At 44.8% G+C, this 18,841-nt stretch overlaps 1 protein-coding gene across 29 annotated transcripts in view; it reads left to right on the top strand.

Annotated features, from left to right (window-relative positions):
- The window catches only part of RBFOX1 (RNA binding fox-1 homolog 1), a 2,027,925-nt gene that overhangs the window by 1,123,119 nt on the left and 885,965 nt on the right, over window positions 1-18,841 (top strand). For all 29 annotated transcript variants that reach the window (XR_012000653.1, XR_012000654.1, XR_012000652.1 and 26 more), the window contains one exon: window positions 7,511-7,558. Coding sequence is in view for 13 of the 29 variants with exons in the window: in XM_072753902.1 (XP_072610003.1) it covers window positions 7,511-7,558 (48 nt within the window). In the remaining 16 variants the exon portion in view is untranslated. The remainder of the gene's footprint in view (window positions 1-7,510; window positions 7,559-18,841) is intronic.

The following is an 18,841-nucleotide window of genomic DNA, read 5'->3' as shown; positions in this document are numbered from 1 at the left end:
AGGGTTTGGGAGCCTAGAAAGAATTCTTGAGACATCACTGGTGCAAAAGGGGGATGGGACACATGGGCCGAAAGAGCTGCACTGGGGTCATGAGGAGTGGCCCATCATATTTGTTCAAGTTGGGAGGGGGTTAGGGAGAGTATAAGTCTCCAAGGAGTTTTGGAAACAAGGTTTCCAGGACCCTGAGGGGGCTAGCTGTTATTATCGAAAGGGCATTTATTACCGTCTAATAAAACCTTAGTCGTGAGACCCTTTAGATGTATATCAGTGGGTCTTATGCTTGGAGGATGATTGCTAACATTTATTTGGAAGGGGATAGAGATAAGGGAAGTTTTCAAAGGAATTTTTTATATGTTAAAGTAGACTTACAGGATCCTGGGGTCAGGCTAAGATTGCCTTTTGCCCTTAGCCAAGTGTCAACAACCAGGTAGTTGAGTCCCTAGAGGAATGTCACCCTGCCTGTTTCAAGGACTTGTCAGTGGGCTATAAGTAGTAAGGAAATTTAATTTTGCTTTTGCCTTTGTTTCCTACATCATCCACCAGCTCTCCAGAGATGTTTCAAACTGCAGGTATTTCCTTTGAAATGCTCTCTGGGACTTGGTGAGTATCTGAGTCCAAGAAAACAATGCCAAGTCAAAGATAAATGACCTAACTTTACTCGCACATCCAATATAAGCACCCTGGTCTTTTCTATATATTGCCCTTCCAGGGTTGATACCTGAAATCATTAACAGAGGTTCCAGGGGCCGTCTTCTGGAAACACAAGGGCCTGTGAACATAACAGCATTCAACTGCCATGGCATCTCTTGTATAAAGGGATTTTTCTTCTCCCCTAAGGCTTGGATTACATGGCATGGTCTCTGAATCATGCCTTTCTTTTCTCTGTGATGAATAGGCAGGTATCAAACATGAGAGAATCAAACCGGAAGCTCCTTGAGGCTCTTGATTAGTTTTCTGCAGCTTCTGTAAAAAAATAACTACAAATTTGTGGCTTAATACAACAGAAATTCATTTTCTCACAGTTCTGGAGGGCACAATTCCGAAATTGGGATGTTAGCAGTGCTACCATCCTACCAGACTCCCGGAGTGAATCTTCCCCTTGCCTCCCCTCGCTTCTGGTGGCTTGAGGCACTCTTTGGCTGGTTGCCATGTTGCTCCTGTCTTAACATGGCCATCTCTTCTCTATCTCTTAAAAGGACACTTGCCATTGGATTTAGGGGCTATACAGATAATCTAAGATGATCTTACTTCAAGATCCATAATTGCATTTTCAAAGACCATGTTTCCAAATAAGGTCACATTCACAGATTCCAGGGGTCGAAATATGGACATAATCTTTTGAGAGTTACTATTCCACCCACTGTAGACTCCTAGCTTCAAAATCCTCTGAGGCCTCCAGAACCTCACTGGCAGACATTTCTCCCCACCTGTTCACAGGGACCTTTAAGTTTTGGGCACTTCAGAGTTGTGAATGGTGCTGATACATGATCCAGGATGATGGTTCTCTGCACTGTGGGCATAAATAACCCTGACCTACAAAATCATCAGAAACAACTAACACAAAATGCAGAAGAAAAAAAAAATCTCTCTTGGGAGAGAGAACAGCTTCTGAAAAGAACAGACACACGGGTGCTTTGATATCTAAAAGCCAGAAGACCTCAGAAGACTTAGAAGAGCAAACTTTAAAAATAGAACTTTTTTTAGGTTCTCAATACTCTACTCAGAACCGGGTCTGACAAAGACATTTGGAGGATGCCGTCAATGATAACCAGCATTTACCGATGACTTGCCCTGTGCTAAGACCTTTGCATGTAGTAGATATGCCTGGCAACAAATGAGGTGGCTATCATTATTATTTTACAGACAGGGAAACTAAGGCACCAGCCCACAACTAGTGTGGTATAGAGTCCAGTTATATGAAGGCAAGCGGTATGACTTCATAGGGTGTGCAGAATCCCACCTGCTGCTAGCGATTGAGCCGCTATTTGTGGTTCTCGAGCTACAGAAAGGAGAATGCCTGGCTTCTGTAGGGAAATTGATTGCCTGGTGATGAGTACATGGCTCCAGATTCATACTTAACACTTACGTAGTTGAGCTGTTTTCCGAGCGAAGTCATTAAGTGGGACTGAAGTACTTACTCAACTCTTCTGATTCAGAAAAGGTCAGGTCGGAGCCCATCCGGAGACCCAGCTCTACGTGGAGCGATCCGGAACAATAATTTGTTCCCGCCAAAGTGACATTTCTCCAATTTGAGCCCAACATTGTTCAGAAGCTAGTGCAGTCCCCGGTGGGGCCTCCCGCGTGGATCTGCAGCGGATGACAAACCAACAATATCATCTAAATAAAAAATCTAGCGTGGGTTTAGTAAATTAATCCTGACAAGAATAAATTGAATAATCTTAGGGAAATGGCAAGCACTCTGATTCTACCAGATGGCTTCTTTCTGTTGCTCGTGTGGGTCCTTGGTGGCAGATTAAAAACAAAAACCTGCCTTTGGCTTATTGATTTTGTTAGTTAGTTGATTAACACCTGCCACTTCTTTGTGAGTAAATCACAATTGGATATGGACTCTTCCCTACAAACTCAACGCATTTTCATTGGAGGAAAGAGAGGATACACACACTTCCCCTGGTCACAACGGCATAAAACAGACAAGGAACTGCTTTTTCTTGCCCTGTTTCTAGATGGCATCTCCTGGGTTTAAAAAAAATTCATGATTTTTATCGCTCCCATACTGAGTTAATCTCTGTGTGTCTTAGTAGATGAATTCGAAGAGAGTTCTCAGTAAGAGTAAGGGTTCAAGGTCAGTCAGAGACCTCAGCCCTTAAATCAGGGCTGTAGTGAGAAAACTATGACCCTGAGTCCTAGGACTGGGCTTTGGAGATCATTGGGGAATCTTAGCGTGGCTCTCATAACAAAATACTATCAACTGAAAGATGTAAAACAACAGAAATTTATTTTCTTATGGTTCTGGAAGCTGGCAGTCTGCGATCAGGGTGCCAGCATGACTAGGTTCTGGGAAGTACTCTTCCTGGATTTCAGGCAGCACCTTCTCTCTGTGTTCCCACATGGCCTTTCCTCTGTGCATGGCTGCAGAGAGAGAGAGAGAGAGAGCAAGCTCTTTGAGGTCGGTCTCTTCTTATAAGGATGTCAATCCCATCAGGTCAAGTCCCCCCTTTTTATGACCTCGTTTAGTCTCAGTTACTTCCTAAGAGGCTCCATTTCCAAACCCTCAGCTACACTGGGGGTTTAGGGCTTCGACCTCTGCATTTTGGGGAACACAATCATTTGGTGTATGGCTTGTTAAAGTGCCGACTCTGTTTCAGTATATGCGGGGTGAAGCCTGAGATGCCCCATTTGGGGCACAGACCCCATTCTGGACAGCCAGTTCCTCATATTACCTGTGTCACAGATGAGGCCATCAGGATGTCGAAAGGCAAAGACACTTGCCTAAGCTGCACAGCCATGATATGATGGTGCCACACTTGCGATGCAGGAACTGCTAACCATGACTGTGCCCTGAGTCCACAGTAGAACCCCTGGAGGGCTTGCTAACCCACAGATCTCTGAGTATTTCACCAGGTCTGGCCCAAGAAGTTGCATTTTGTAATAGGTTCTCAGGTGCTGCTGGTGCTGCTGAGCTGGGATCACTCTTGTAGAACCACAACTGCTCTCTCAGATAAGTTACTTTAGATGTCCCTTCTTCCCTATAGAAAGGAAAATAATGAGACAGGTGGCCTGAATTACCCAGACTGACCAACTACCTCGACTAAAATAAAATAAAATAAAATCACCTGAAAGGAATGTAAGTGCCTGGTGTTAGGAGCCACTTCCAGTTGTATACTTATGCTCCGTTGATGTGTGACCCAGGATGGGTTACCTAATCATTCACCTCAATTTTTGTGTGGTAAAAACTAAAAATGCCAACCTTGTTTGGTTGTAAGGAGCTTAAAGGCAAGTGTGGAAAAACATCTACCATAGTTCCTGGTGCTAGGGAAGCACTGCTCATTGTTTTAGTCCCATTTTACTGATAATAAAACAATCTGTTACATAAACAAAACAAAACAAAAAAACAGAATCTTTAACTTATGATGTTGTCTTCTTTTGTTCCACTCTTGATTCACACAGACCTAGAATTTGTTGTGCTTAATAATCACAATGGTGAGGGGATCCCTGGGTGGCTCAGCGGTTTAGCGCCTGCCTTCAGTCCAGGGCGTGATCCTGGAGACCCAGGATCGAGTCCCACATCGGGTTCCCTGTATGGAGCCTGCTTCGCCCTCTGCCTGTGTCTCTGTCTCTGTCTCTCTCTCTCTCATGAGTAAATAAATGAAATCTTTTTAAAAAAAATAATCACAATGGTGATGGCTTTCCACTTAATCAACCCTCTCCTAATGACACATCAGCAGAGTAAACCCAACTACTTCTTGGTGAGAGAATAAATGTTTCTATGGACTTAACTTACCCCGAACTGAGCCACTGTTGTTTTCAGACCCCTCCACCATCCTGCCTCACCCACAGTCCTGACCCCCAACCCCAATCTCCATTGCTAGAATGGTCAGGTCAAAAACCTTGGCATGACCTTCGGCCTCCATCTTTCCCTCGTATTCCACATCCAATCCTTTAAGACATCTGTTGACTCCATCCAGATTCTGACCACTTCTTACCACCTCCCTCCCTGCCATCACCCTTCCCAGCCACCCTCATCTTATTTCTGACCTCCTGCAGCCACCCCGAAACTGGTCTCCCCTTGTGCTCTTGGCTCTCACATGTCTATCCTGTTAAAACAGAAGTCAGATCATGTCTCTTTTCTCTTCAATACCTCTGAGTGAAGACAAGTGCTGGCCAGGACATGGAGAAATTGGAACTCTCATGCACCGCTGGTGGGAATGTAAAATGGCGCAGCTGTGGCGCAAAACAGTATGATGGTTTCTTAAAAAAATTTAACATAGAATTAACCTGTGAGGGGTGCCTGGCTTAGTTGTTAAGTGTCTGCCTTTAGCTCAGGTCATGATCCTGGGGTCCTGGGATCAAGCCCTGTGATCAAGCCCTGCGTTGGTCTTCCTGCTCAGTGAGGAGTCTGCTTCTTCCTCTCCCTCTGCTTGTGTTCTCTGTTACTCTCTCTCTCTCTCTGTCAAATAAATAAAATTTTTAAAAAAATCTGTGATTCGGCAATTCCCCCTCTGGGTGTATATCCCAAAGAACTGAAAGCAAGGACTTGAACAGATATGTGTACACCTGTGTTCATCATTCACAGTAACCAAAAGGTGGAAAAACCCAACGTGTATCCATGGATGAATGGATCAACACAATGTCCTATATACATACAATGGAATATTCTTCATCCTTAAAAAGTAATGAAACTCTGACACATACTACTACATGGCTGAGCCTTGGATGAAGACGTGCTAAATGAAATAAGCCAGACACAAAAGAGCAGATACTATATGATCCCTCCTGTATGAGTGTTATACAATGAATTGTGCCATTTCACCAAATTCATATGTTGAGGCTCCAGCTCCCAATGTCACTGTTTTCAGATATAGGACCTTTAAGGAGGTAATGGAGATGAGAAGGTCATAAGGGCCCTAGTTTGATAGGACTGGTGTCCTTATAAGAAGAGGAAAGGACACCAGAGATGTCTCTCCGTGCACACAGAGAAGAGGCCACATGAGGGCACAGTGAGAAAGGTGGCCATCCGCAAGCCTGGAAGAGAGGTCTCACCAGCAACCCACTCTGACAGCACCTTAATTTTGGACTCCTGGCCTCTGGAATTGTAGGGAAATAGATTTGTTTGTTTAAGCCACCCAGTCTGTGGCATTTTGTTATGGCTGTCCTCGCAGACTGGCACCGTGATGTACCTAGAGTTGTCAAACTCGCAGACACAAAAAGGAGACTGGTGGGTGGCTGCCAGGGGCTGGGAAAGGGGGACATGGGGAGTTAGTGTTTACTGGGGGCAGCATTTCAGTTTGGGAGGGTGAAAAAGCCCTAGAGATGGAAGGAGGGGATGCTTGCATAACATTGTCCATGTGCCTCATGCCACCAAACCGTACAATTCAAAATGGATGAAATAGTAAATGCTGTGTGTATTTTGACATAAAACAAACAAAAACACTAAAAAAAAAAAAAAAAAAACAACAAACACCTGAGTATTTTCTCACTGCTCTCAGAATAAAAGCTAATATCCCCCTCTGATCTCATCTCCAGTATTTTCCTAGTTTACTTCTCTCCTGCCACCGGGTCCTCTTCCTCCTTCCTTTAGCTTAATTGTGTCCGATACTTCGCACTTGTTCTTTCCTCACCCGACAGGTTCTGTCCCCAGACGGCGACATGGCTCATCCCCGAATTTCCTTCATGCTTTTGTTCAGTTGCCACTCCTCTTAAAATTTAAAATTTTATTCCCCCATGCTCACCATTTCCATTCCCTTCACCCTGCTTTATTTTTCTTTATAGTACGAATCCTCTCATAAAATTAAAAAATACCGTCTACTGATGTTCCTTTTTCATTGTCTTGTCTCTTCTAGCAGAATGTAAGCCTCACCAGGGCAGGACTTCCCATATATTTTGTATGCTACTGAGTCTTCCTTTCCTAGAGCAAGGCTTGGCAATCCATAAGTGTGGAGCGCATTAGTAAATGAATATTGCAGTTGCTTGTGTGTGTGTCAGATATTTGTTGTCTAACTGGTGAATTCTTCTAGTGTAGAAACCATGTTTGTTTGTTTTTTCCTTTACATTCCGGAGCAACATGAAAAGATGCATGAAAGGGCAGCCCCGCTGGCGCAGCGGTTTAGCGCCGCCTGCAGCCCAGGGTGTGATCCTGGAGACCCAGGATCGAGTCCCACATCAGGCTCCTTGCATGGAGCCTGCTTCTGTCTCTCCCTGTGTCTCTGCCTGTGTCTCTCTCTGTGTGTATTTCATGAATAAATAAATAAAATCTTTAAAAAAAAAGATGCATGAAAAAGTAAAATATGCAATAAATATAGATGGACGGATGGAACCATGGATTAATGGATGGATGGATCATGCATAAATGGAGAAGGGCTGGGTGACGGATGGATGGCTGGATAAGGGGATGGACAGAACAATTAAAAAAATAGATGGTGATAGTTTTGTGATGAAAGGATGTAGACTTGACTATCCTAAATCTGCAATGGGAGAGAGATATTAAGTCCAAGTGAGGGCAGTTTCTGCTGATGTGAATGAAGGTATGGGGGGGGGGGCATATGATTTTATGAGCCATCAGCTTCTCTTTGTTGTGGCCTCTGATCCATAGATTTGCCTTCACCCCACATCTACGTGTAATAAAGCTTAGTTATGACATCCATATGTCTCTAATGCAAACACCAGGGCATATACTTCTTAAAAGGGCTATAAAGAGCAATGGCTCGAGAAACAACCGTTAGGAGCGTGAGTTTTTTTTATTATTTTAAAGGGCATTTCAACGACACTGCTGAATGTTCCCTGGCCGTAAGTCTGACTCCTGTTCTTTCTCTTTCTTTTCTCTCCCTCTCAGGATATCAAAACAGACTGCAATACCTGTGTGGAAATAGAGGACAGAAAGGTAAGTCAGTGTTTTTCATCTTTTTGGCTTCAAAAGAAAACAAGAACTCTATGATTTAAACCCAAGTGTTTCGTGTACTGATATTAGACACTTCAAGACCATCATACTTTAAAACGTGCATTTGTGTTACCTCTGATGACTTCAGTGAAGAGCGCAGAACGTAATTAAGTACTTAAAAAATTGGTGCCTATTTTTATTTTAGTCATATGCTTCAGGAAGGTAGCTCATTTATCCTTAGCCCATTTCACATTGTTGTTGAACATCATTTTCTTTTTCCCCCTGCGTGGGCCCGGCCCCGGGGCGCCCCCCTCCCCCCCTCCCCCGTGTGGGTGTTGTTGAAGATCATTAATGATTATTCTGTGATATTATATACATGGTAGATTATAAAATATTGGGCTTTCCAAGGTGCGTCCCTGATTTTGTTCTACACACTTTGAGAGAGAGCCTGCCTCAGTTTCCATCATGACACATTTACGTGAGTGGCAACTTTCTATGGCATAAATCTATTTACTGGAGATGTATTGGGGAGGGAGGCAGGGAGGGGAGATGGTTTCCTATATTTTCAGAGTCACTCCCCGCCCCCCCCCCCCCCCCCCCATTTATCTTCTTGTTACACTTCATGCGGATCCCCTCAGGAAAACAACCGTTAGAGAATTGTTTTCCACGGTCTGTCCTTATTGACAGAGTTCACAGAAGTTTCCCTGGTAAAGCGCACCCAAGCAGATCAAATTTTACCTTTAACGCCTTGGATCCAAAGAGGTCAAATAAGTGAATTGAGGGTACATATCTCTCGACTACTTTTGACATCATTCCGCAATTTTGAAAGATGTTTCTCTCTGCAACTGTACCATTATCGTCAAATGCAGTTATTATTTCAAGCAGAGGTTTTGAGGCCTGATTCTTGTGTGATAGCTTGGTCACCTGCTGATTAGCAAGATGGTCAAGGACTCCTCAAAACAAAATATGCTTTTAAGTAAAAGGCAATTGTCATGCATTATTTTAAGGAGTGTTAACCTTGTGTTAGAAGGAATAACGATAAGGTAGCTAAGACTTGCTCTGCGTGATCCTCCAGTCGGTGGCTCCAGTTCTGGGCTGCTCTCCTTGGCAGGCAAAGGTGTTTCATTTTTTTTATTCTTAAGATTTTATTTATTTATTTATGAGAGACACAGAGAGAGGGAGAGGCAGAGACACAGACAGAGGTAGGAGCAGGCTCCAAGCAGGGAGCCCAACATGGGACTCGATCCCGGGACTCCAAGATCATGCCCTGGGTCGAAGGCAGGTGCTAAACCACTGAGCCACCCAGGGATCCCCAGGCAAAGGCATTTCAATTCACATTTGCACCCGTCCTGTGTTTGCATGCTGGCATACTTGCAGGTGTGTATTTTGTGGGCTAGACAAATGGAATTTAGGCTGGAATTTAGTCTTTTTTCATCCGTTCCTACCATTTCTGTAAAGGGTGATCTGCCCTGACGGCTCTGCCCATGTCACAATGAACACAGGTCACCTGCCCTGCTTCCTAAGGTCAGGATGCTTCTACTTTCCTTGGACTTTTATGGAATTTACAAGCATTGTTCTATCCAATATATATATATATATATATATATCCTATATATATATATATATATATTTTTTTTAATATCTTCTTTGCCAGTAGTGTTTGAAAGATACCAGGAGACCTGACACTGTTAAAATAATACCAGTTCCGTCACTGGCAAGATAAGTGAGCAAGCAGGGTCATCTCTAGGCAGCGAAAGCTGGTCACACGGCTCCATTCTGCAGACCCAAATTGCCACTGGTTCATACATCACGGCGATAAGCATCCCCTAAGCCTGTGGAGGCCTCGTGGTGCTTACTGGTGAGGAAAAGTCCTATGTGCTCCTTCCGTACACGGCTTCCCCCATTTGCAAAAAACAGTAACATGCATGGGTGTGCGCACACATGCACACAAACACGTGCATTTCTGTGCTTTGTTGTAGCCTGTGGGGTTGAGTCAGGCACTTCAAATAAGGCCTCCTCTCTAAACATGTTCACCTGGCGTTTTCTAAACACGAGCGCTCATGACTAATGACACATGAATTAACCAAAGCTCTGTGGCTGCAGCTAATTGGGGAGGACTCCTAGGAATGCCACCACGGTGATGCCATTTTGAGGGTCTTATTCTCTAAGGACTTGTTCCTTCTGTGCAACAGGAGAACTCTCCTTCCTCTTGGAATTCTTTTCTGATTTATTTTTGTGTGATCCTTATGTTTGGGCTGTAGCTTCTGTGGTTCTCCTACTGTGGAGTTGGGAGTGGGGATGAGGTAGGTGCTGGGGGTAGAGCTCTGTACATTGGGGTCTCGTCTCCTAATGGGAAAGTCAGCCCCAGTCATCCCAGAGGGGCATGTCCCCACCGTTCCCACGAGAGTGCCGGCCCCACCCCTGCCTGCAGTTGTGTGGCACCAGGGCGTGCAGGGCGACGGCGGCCATGGCTTCGGGGGTGATCTTCATCCCGTCTCTCGAATGCACTTTGATACTTCTGTCACCCTGACGTATAATTATGAAATTTCACCATTGAAGTGATGACACTTGCTCCTGCGTATGTGTGTGTGCCCCTCTCCACTTAATCCAAACGCTTCTGGCAAAATCAGTAATTTGATAAAGTGGAATTGAAGTGACGAGAGATGACAGAGGTGCCAAAATAATAAGTCAGCCTGCCTCTGAAGACGCAGCCCTTGGCCCGTGTGGGTCTTTACGAAATGCTGAGTGCTCTGAAGGCAAACCAACAGTGATTTCTTTGAAGCTCAGTTTCCTTTAGTTAAGAAAGCTTAACATGACATCTATGGGACTAGATGGATCCCCAGGTAAACTATTTTACTTTATTTTTCTCATTTCCCTTTCACTTTACCTTCCTTTTTTTTTTTAAGATTTTATTTATTTATTCATGGGAGACACAGAGGGAGAAAGAGAGGCAGAGACAGAGGCAGAGGGAGAAGCAGGCTCCATGCAGGGAGCCCGACGTGGGACTCGATCCCGGGTCTCCAGGATTACAACCTGGGCCAAAGGCGGCACTAAACCGCTGAGCCACCCGGGCTGCCCTCACTTTTCCTTCCTTTGTGTCTGCCCCTCTTCTGTATATTCTATATGTATGGACACCTTTGTGTGCTCACACTTGTGCCTTTGTATATGGTTGAGTGCCTTCTGGAGAGAAGAGGTTTAGAAAACAAGATCTCAAGTTTGCCATAGTCTAATAGGGTCTCTCCCTGCCGTCCCTCCAATGTCATGCCCCATCCCATTCGGTTGGGGCGTTCACCTTGAGATGAATCACTTTTGCATTGACTGAATCCCAGACCGGATCCAATGATAGAAGATAAATGGTGACTGCCCAGAGCTGGAGAGAGCCCCCGGCCTAAGGAAGGACAAGAACATCCCTCTTCCGGTCTGCACAGTCTGGTTCCATTGGAGAGTGCTGGCCGAAGGAGGGAATAGTTCTCTCTGATATCTCTATCTTTCTTTATTCTAAACGCCTAATCTCCGTCGGCGGACGTCGGCAAGGAGATCCTTGCCCCGTTGTGTATGGAGAAATTCGCGGCCTGTGTTGGGGTGCGCTTCTGTTGCACGTTTCCCTTTTGCTTCCAAGCCCACCCAATAGCGGAGCCCGCCCCTGTGAGTGGACCTGCATGTTGGATGGCTTTCTGGCCATTTCTTACAATCGTCTAGAAGCTGTCACGGAGCGGTTCCCCCAACAGGTGAATGTCGTGGAGCTGATGCAGATTTAGCAGTGGTGATGCAAAGGAGTCCAGGACCTGGAGCCGGCTGTGTGGCCTTGCAAAACCGCAGGCATTTGACATTTACAGTACCCGTGTTGCTGGTGGGGAGCTGAGGCATTTAAATTCATTTTTATTTGTGGTGTAAAATCCATCTGAATTCCAGTAGTATTATGAAGACTGCAATTCAGGTGATCGCAGAAGAGGCGGATGGACCAGCCGGGGGGAGCATCTGTCAGGAGGAGATGAGAGCCCATTTGTCAAAGGCTATAAACACAGACAGGCCTTCTTCTTCTCACTTATCGCCTAGCCTGGTCCAGCTAACCAGTTTCAGATCTGTTATGAAATTGTGTGGAAGGAGTTTGAGCGGGTTTCAAAGTTAGGGCGCCCTTCAGGTTGGATCCAGTCGGAGCTGCGCTAGGGGTCCGCGCTGGGCGTTGGGTGCCGAGGGTAACTCTGAGCATTCACACTTTTCCCTTTTGGAGAGTTACTCAGGCTTGGGACGCTTAAGTGCCTCCTGTACTTCCAACGTCCTGTGTGGGAGGTACCAACCTTATCCGAGTTACACAGATAGAAAAATGGAAGAGGGTAAGTGACTTAACCTCTTAAGTGCCCGTGATCACATGGCATCATAGGCCAGGATTGGAACTCAGAGGTTCTTAATGCACAGGCCAGGCTCTTAGCTCTGATGCTGGACTGCCTCACACACACCAGCCATGAGAATTAAATCTGTAGGAGACTTGCCCATCCCGACAGATGAATTTGTGCTCGGGGCTGGTGTCTTTATCCATTGCCAACAAAATAATCTGTTTTTCAATTTGGGGCAAACTTTCAGCCCTCCTGTGTTAGCTCTAGTAGAGTCTCACTGTAGAGACAGCACGGCCTTGTCAGCTCTGACCCTCTGATGAGCTGCTGGCACCTGGCAGTGGGTAGGCCAGGACTCTCGGTCTTGAGGACAGGAGAAAGCAGCACCAGGAGTGCAGTGCTGGCTTGTTTCCAATAGACTTGGTTCAGTTCTAGGTTTTGTATTTCCACCAGGGTATATGCAAGGATTAGAAATTCAGTGCTCACAACACAGGGGCGAACATAATATAGTAATGAAGATCATGGGGTTTGGGGCCTAGAAGTCCCGGTTTTTAGTCCCACTTCTCCTATTTAGCAGTTCTGTGACCTTGAGAAGCTCTCTTACCTAGTATCAGTCTCCATCTGCCTGTCTGTGAGTTGGGGATCATAAAATTCACTTGAAGAGTTGATTTGAGGAGTTGGCAATACTGTAAGGCAGTGTATATATGTAATGCCTGGCACAAAATAAGAACAAAGTCAACTGCGTGTACTTTTATTTCTGTTTTACCTAATGTCCATACCTGCAGGCATCACATGTCATTTATAATTAAATTTCTTAAAAAAAAAAAAAAAAAAAAGGGAGGGGCAGCCCAGGTGGCTCAGCGGTTTAGCACCGCCTTCAGCCCAGGACCTGATCCTGGAGACCCTGGATCGAGTCCCACGTCGGGCTCCCTGCATGGAGCCTGCTTCTCCCTCTGCCTGTGTCTCTGCCTCTCTCTTTCTCTGTGTCTCTCATAAATAAATAAATTCTTTAAAAAATAATAAAAATAAAATAAAAAATGAAAAAAAAGGGAAGTCCCCCAGAAAGTGTTTTGGAGGCTCACAGAAACAGATAACCAGGGGACCTAGAAGGCTTGAGAAATATTTTACAGAAGAAGAGATGCTTGGCCTAAATCAAGAAATGAACCCCCCTGTCTGCTGGGTCCAGGCAGGAATCCTATGTTAATGAAGAGAGATTATGGGGTAACATGAAGCCATGGAGACTGCAGTGAATTCAGAGGCCATGGCACAATACCTGCTGCCATGAGAAATATATGTCCAGTGTTGCCAATTTCTTTCTTCCTTCCTTCCTTTCTTTCTTTCTTTCTTTCGATTTTTAATTTATTTATTCATGAGAGACAGAGAGGCAGAGACACAGGCAGAGGGAGAAGCAGGCTCCCCACGGGGAACCCGATTCAGGACTCAATCCCAGGATTCCAGGATCACACCTGGAGCCAAAGGCAGATGCTCAGCCACTGAGCCACCAAGGTGCCCCTGTATTGCCATTTTTTAAGCCAATCTGGAAATACTGGATTTTAATGGAAAAGTACTGATTTTTAAAACACTGTGCAAGTCGAGTAAAACACATATGCAGAAAAGATCCAAGAGACTTGAAGCCTTGGGACTTGCAAACTCAGGCTCAGTGGTTTAGGAAGGACTCTTACATGAGGGTTTTCAGGGGTGGTGCTGATTGAAGCCCTCCTGGCAGAGGGAACTGCACAGGCAAAGACAGAGGTATGAATGCATGTGGTGCGTTTCGGGTCGGCCCAGGCCCGGTGTGCATGTCTGAGAGTGGCCACAGGGGTGACTGGGGTGGTGACTGAGTAGCAGCTTACGGGGGGTATTGTTACCCTTGCCAATGGATGGGGGTTGTGTCAATGTCCCCTCCCAGTGGAAGGAGAGAGTAGGGGAGGGCAGGTCCTTGCTGGAGGAGGCCAGAGATGTATGTACATACTTGAAACGCTGTGTGACTTACTCTCCAAAAAGGAAGTCCTGAAGCAAGAGGGAGAGGGGGACAGAGTCCAAGGATGGTGCCAGAGGCTGGCCATGGCTCGGTGCAGGGAGGGAGTGAAGGGGAAGGCTTTGCCGGGAACAAGGTGAAGTCAGCCAGGACTCAGAAATAATGGTGCTCAGTTCCCAGCCAATTGTCCTGCTTTAACGATGTGTGGTGGAGGAGGACGGTGTTTTCCTGTGGGCCAGTACTGCCAAGTGTGGGCCTCAGATTTCATATGATAAATGAGGTACCTTCAAGTGACTCGTGGAAATGGCATCAAATCACTTAGTGAAGAAGGGTTGAGGTTATTGTCTTGTCAGTGATTTTTCAGACCTGGAGATTGCATAAAGGAGACTTAATTTGGTGAGTGTTTTGTTTTGTTTTGTTTTTTAATAAAACCCAAGGTCTCCAATATTTGCTAAGCTACCCTTCTAACCAAGAGACCCAGAGCACTTGACAGGCAATTCTGACATCTAGCTCTAATTTAGTAACATTGCTTTACTTTTGAATTAAGCTCGCATTCTGTATCTGACAAAGAATACTGCTCTTTCCATTTGCTTCAACATACAAGTTTCTTTTAAAAAATTCTACTTAGGATTATCTTTTATCATTTTAACATGTTCATTAAGAACAAAACAGCTGAGTTGATTTAATAAAAATCAGATGGGTGTCAAAAAAGTGTATATGTGGACTACAGATAACTGTAGTTTGAGACTCTGTTTTTAGATTGTGGGCTTGCAGTCAGGAGAGAGACTTGGGTTTGCATTTGGGAAGTTTCAAACCCTGCTTGTCTGCAAGGAGGATTAGCTGGGCACGAGGATGCACCCAGGAGTCCAGGCTGGAGTGCAGACAAGAGGACGTGAGTCTGACTAGAGCCATACAGGAAATGGAGAGGAAGATCTTCATTTGGAGAGAGTTCATGAGAGCTATCCATGTGGTTTGGTGACCCTGATTCGTGGACAATTCCATTCAGGGACATGTCAAAGGCTGCTCAATTTAAATATCTGTGTATAGCTGGCTGCCATGAGGAGTAGACATGGACAATAAATTAATCTCCTGGATTTCAGAGGCTTAGATGCCAGTGAGGTTGAAAATGAGCACAAAGCAGTCACCAGGGTTGGTTTTCTATTAGTCCTGCTGTCTTGCTGTGGGGTTGAGAGTAGATTGGTCCTCTGGGCTCTGACAGGCAGAACAAAGACAGAGGGGAAAGCATGCTCCTTGCTCAGAGGGTCTCTCCCTGGAATGGGAAACATTCATGGACGAGTTTCTCATTAAAGATTGAAATGAGATACTCAAGGCAGACAAGGGCAAAGACTGCAGGGAACACCATTTGGTGAGACTCGGGATTTGTCTAGGGACTGGATTTCTTTTCTGCTCCAAATGTCCTTTGTTTAAAGCTGATTATGTTTATGCATTAAGTGGGTAGATGCTCCAAGATCCCCCAAAGCTGTGGAAGTAAAAATTAAAGTATCCCTGAGGAATGATATTTGAGTCACAATTGAAGTCAGGGAGAGGAGTAGAGGCTCCTGGGTCTCACACAGAGATGGAAGTCTGGAGGAAGAAGAGGGGCATGACTCAGGAACTGAACAGAGGTATGTGGCTTGAGATGAAGCTGGGAAGAGGGTAAAGGCCAAGCTACCTAGAGCCTTGAAAGCATGAGAGTGCTTTGTCCAGTGTCATAGAATGAAATCTACTTTATGTGGAATGTGATCTGATGGTGTGAAATAATCAGATGCATAAAGACAGCCTCACTGTCTAGGGTGTCTGCTTACCACAGCTTAAACTTGATCCCTAAGACCTCTAGCAGTCACCTCTGGTCCTGCTATCTCTGGCCAAAGAATAGGGCAGGGTCATCTAACACCAGCAAAGCTTTTGTCGAGGTTGCTTACCTTTTCTATGGGTGTTGCCTTCTCCATCTCATGCAGATTTCTCAAGACCATGAATCTTCAAAAAAAAAAAAAAAAAAAAAAAGACCATGAATCTTCTTCAGATTATTAACCATCATTCCTATCAGGCAAGGCTGCCATTCCAAATGAGTTCATAGCAACTACTCAGCCTATGCTTTGGCTGTGTTTGGGGCAGCAGGATATTCTTGGTGCCACCATACCTGGCCAAAGAATGGTGTCATCTAGCATCAGTAAAGCAACCCACATTTATAGATTTGCCTCTGCTCTATTGAGATATTCATGAGACTTGGGGTCACAAGAGACCCCATCTTATCCTTCTCTGTGCTGGAAAATGGGGCACTCTGACAGCCAGATTCAACATCGTTTCTGCTTAGACATGGGGACTAGCCCAAAGTAGAGATGATAAATCCCAGGGCCTGGAATTATGTGTGCAGAACCTCAGATAGGGGATGGAAGTCAACTCTGGAGAAGACTCCTCCTCCCTCAGAATTGGTTGCTGCCAAGAAATCTTTGGCATTTTGTTCACTTCTACATAATTTATTTCAAAAGATAATGTATTACGGTGGAGAAGAGTTTGGGAATCAGGTCTAGGTTTGAATCCTGGTTCTGCCCTTAGTTACTAGTTGCAATATCTTGGGAAAGCCACATTAGCTTTCTGATCCACGGTCATACCATTTGTAAAACGGGGATAGATAATGCATGCCATAGATTGTTCTTGTGGGCTGTATTAGGACATCTTCACCTGCATAATAGAAAACCAATTTGGACTGTCCTAAAGGTTTTCAAAAAAAAGCAGCTGTTAAAATAACGGCAAAATTGGGCTGTCTTCTGGTAGAGCTGGATCCTAGTATTTAAATTCAAATGAGGTGGTAAAGATGGGGACCACTAGCTACAGGCTTAAATTCTACCTGCAGAAAGAGAACTTTTTTCCCAAAGGTTCCAATACAAATGTTGGGGGTGATGCTTATTGGCTTAATTGGATCACTTAGTTATGGAAAGCAGTACTCAGCCTATGTGTCTGCCTTCATCCACAACCAGAAGTGGGTTGAGCCCCAACTGAACAACTTAAATGGAGTACAGTGGAGCCCTTAAAGGAAACCTTGACTGTTTTTTAGAAGATAAAATGGAGAATAGTAGTTGACCTAGCATGCACTGAGCACTTACTCTATACTAGACAGTATTTTTGGCACTTTATGTGCCTTTTTTTTTAAGTAGACTCAACACCCAGTGTGGAGTTCAATGCAGGGCTTGAACTCACAACACTGAGATCAAGAATTGGTCACTTAACCAACTGAGCCACCCAGGTGCCCTTATGTGCATTCCATCATTGAATTTTTATAAAGATCCCTTAAGACATGTACAATATTTATCTCCATTTTGCAGATGAGAAAACTGAGGGAAGGAGGACTTAACTAATAAGCCTGAGATCACCCAGGTAGTAAGTGTAGGATGGATCCCCACCCAGGTGGCCTGCCTTTGATTCTTAACCACTGACTATGCTACTGCTGCCAAGGATACCACACAAGAGAAAACAATAAATGGTCCTTGACTGCTCAGCATGCGCAGTGCCTGGCACACACGTAAATGGTTGCTCCGTTTTTGAAAATTATTGTAATAAACCCTCCAAAGAATAGAAATAACTTGGGCCAGTGCTAAATGACATTCTGCAATGCATCTCTGTATTTAATTTCCTCTTAATCACTCCTCCATAGGTATTATCTTGAGGTCCTCAATGGGTCTGCTCTTCGGAATGATCAAAATGTTCATGGTTCCAGTCAGTGCTTCACTTCTCTGCATGACTGAGAGTTATTTTTGTAGACAAGAGCTTCTTACTCCAGGATGGGTCTCTGTGCCTGCCTTTTATTATTTTATCTGTAGGTTAGCGGATGCTTTCTCTTTTACTGAACTTTGAAAATGAGATGTTAGTGGTACTTTCCTCTCTCATTTATTTTAGGGAAATTTGAAGGTGGTGGTGGCTGGGGGTTGGGGGGCGGCACATAAAAACTGGAAGAGCTTCTGAAATGGATGTGGTGTGGAGTTAAATTAGCCTCTCATGGGCCAGAAACCCAAATGACAGATGATGAGGGGTGTTGGGCACACTCAGCAGTACGATGGGCAAAGATGTAACACATAGAGTGCAGTGAAAAAGCTATTGAGGTAGATCAGGGCATTTATCTGATACAGCCTCCCATCAGCCTTGAAGTTGGCTTTGGGAAGCTAGTTTAAAGAATCACGGGTATAACAGACTGGTTAAGAGCTCTAGCTCAGGATTCTCAAAGGCCCGGGTTTGAACCCCAGCTTGGCCATTTCCTGGTTACTTAACCTCTCAGATGCCCATGTTTTCATGTAAAATGGACAGAATAAGAGTAGATACTCTCTGGGGATACTGTAGGACTCATTGAGCTAATTTACTTAGGGTACGTAGCTTGCTGGCCATGCAGAGGATATGCCTCCAATACATGCAAGCTGCTTTATTACATTCTTACGTTTGCTTTTCTCCCCTTCTTCTTTCACTCTGGAGTCTGTTTCTCAGATCTCTGGTGGGATCAGAGAAGTTAAATAAAACTGGTCTAGGACTACTTAAGTACATAGCAACAAAGCTGAAACTAGATACTAGGTCCCCAGTTATAAACCTAGAGTTTTGTATATCCTGTAGGTACCCATCAATTTGATTGAAGGTGCACAGAGAGGGCTGGAAAGCATGCCTAAATGTGTAGGGCAGTGATTGGAAACAGATTTAATCTCTGGTGCCAACTCAGATTGATTGATAGTCTGTGCAGAATGCTGTGTTGACGGGATGTCTGAGCTCTGGGTTCTACAGAAGGAGTGCATGATTGATTAGTGATGTCTGACAAGGGTGAAGGAGGGGGAATTACAGCGTGTGTGCCAGAAATAGGTGGTTCCTGGCCTGCAATCTGGCAACTGATGAGTGACACAAACCCCAAATGCTTTGTATTTAAGCCCAAAGATGAAGAGAAGTTAGACACGTCATGCTTCTGTTGCATTCTCTGTTTGGTCTTTACTTTTGAGCACACCT

Source organism: Vulpes vulpes, chromosome 3 (genome assembly GCF_048418805.1).
Source record: "Vulpes vulpes isolate BD-2025 chromosome 3, VulVul3, whole genome shotgun sequence".
Taxonomy (NCBI): Eukaryota; Metazoa; Chordata; class Mammalia; order Carnivora; family Canidae; genus Vulpes; species Vulpes vulpes.
Note: the sequence above shows the minus strand (reverse complement) of the source record. Positions and strands in the feature narration are given on the sequence as shown.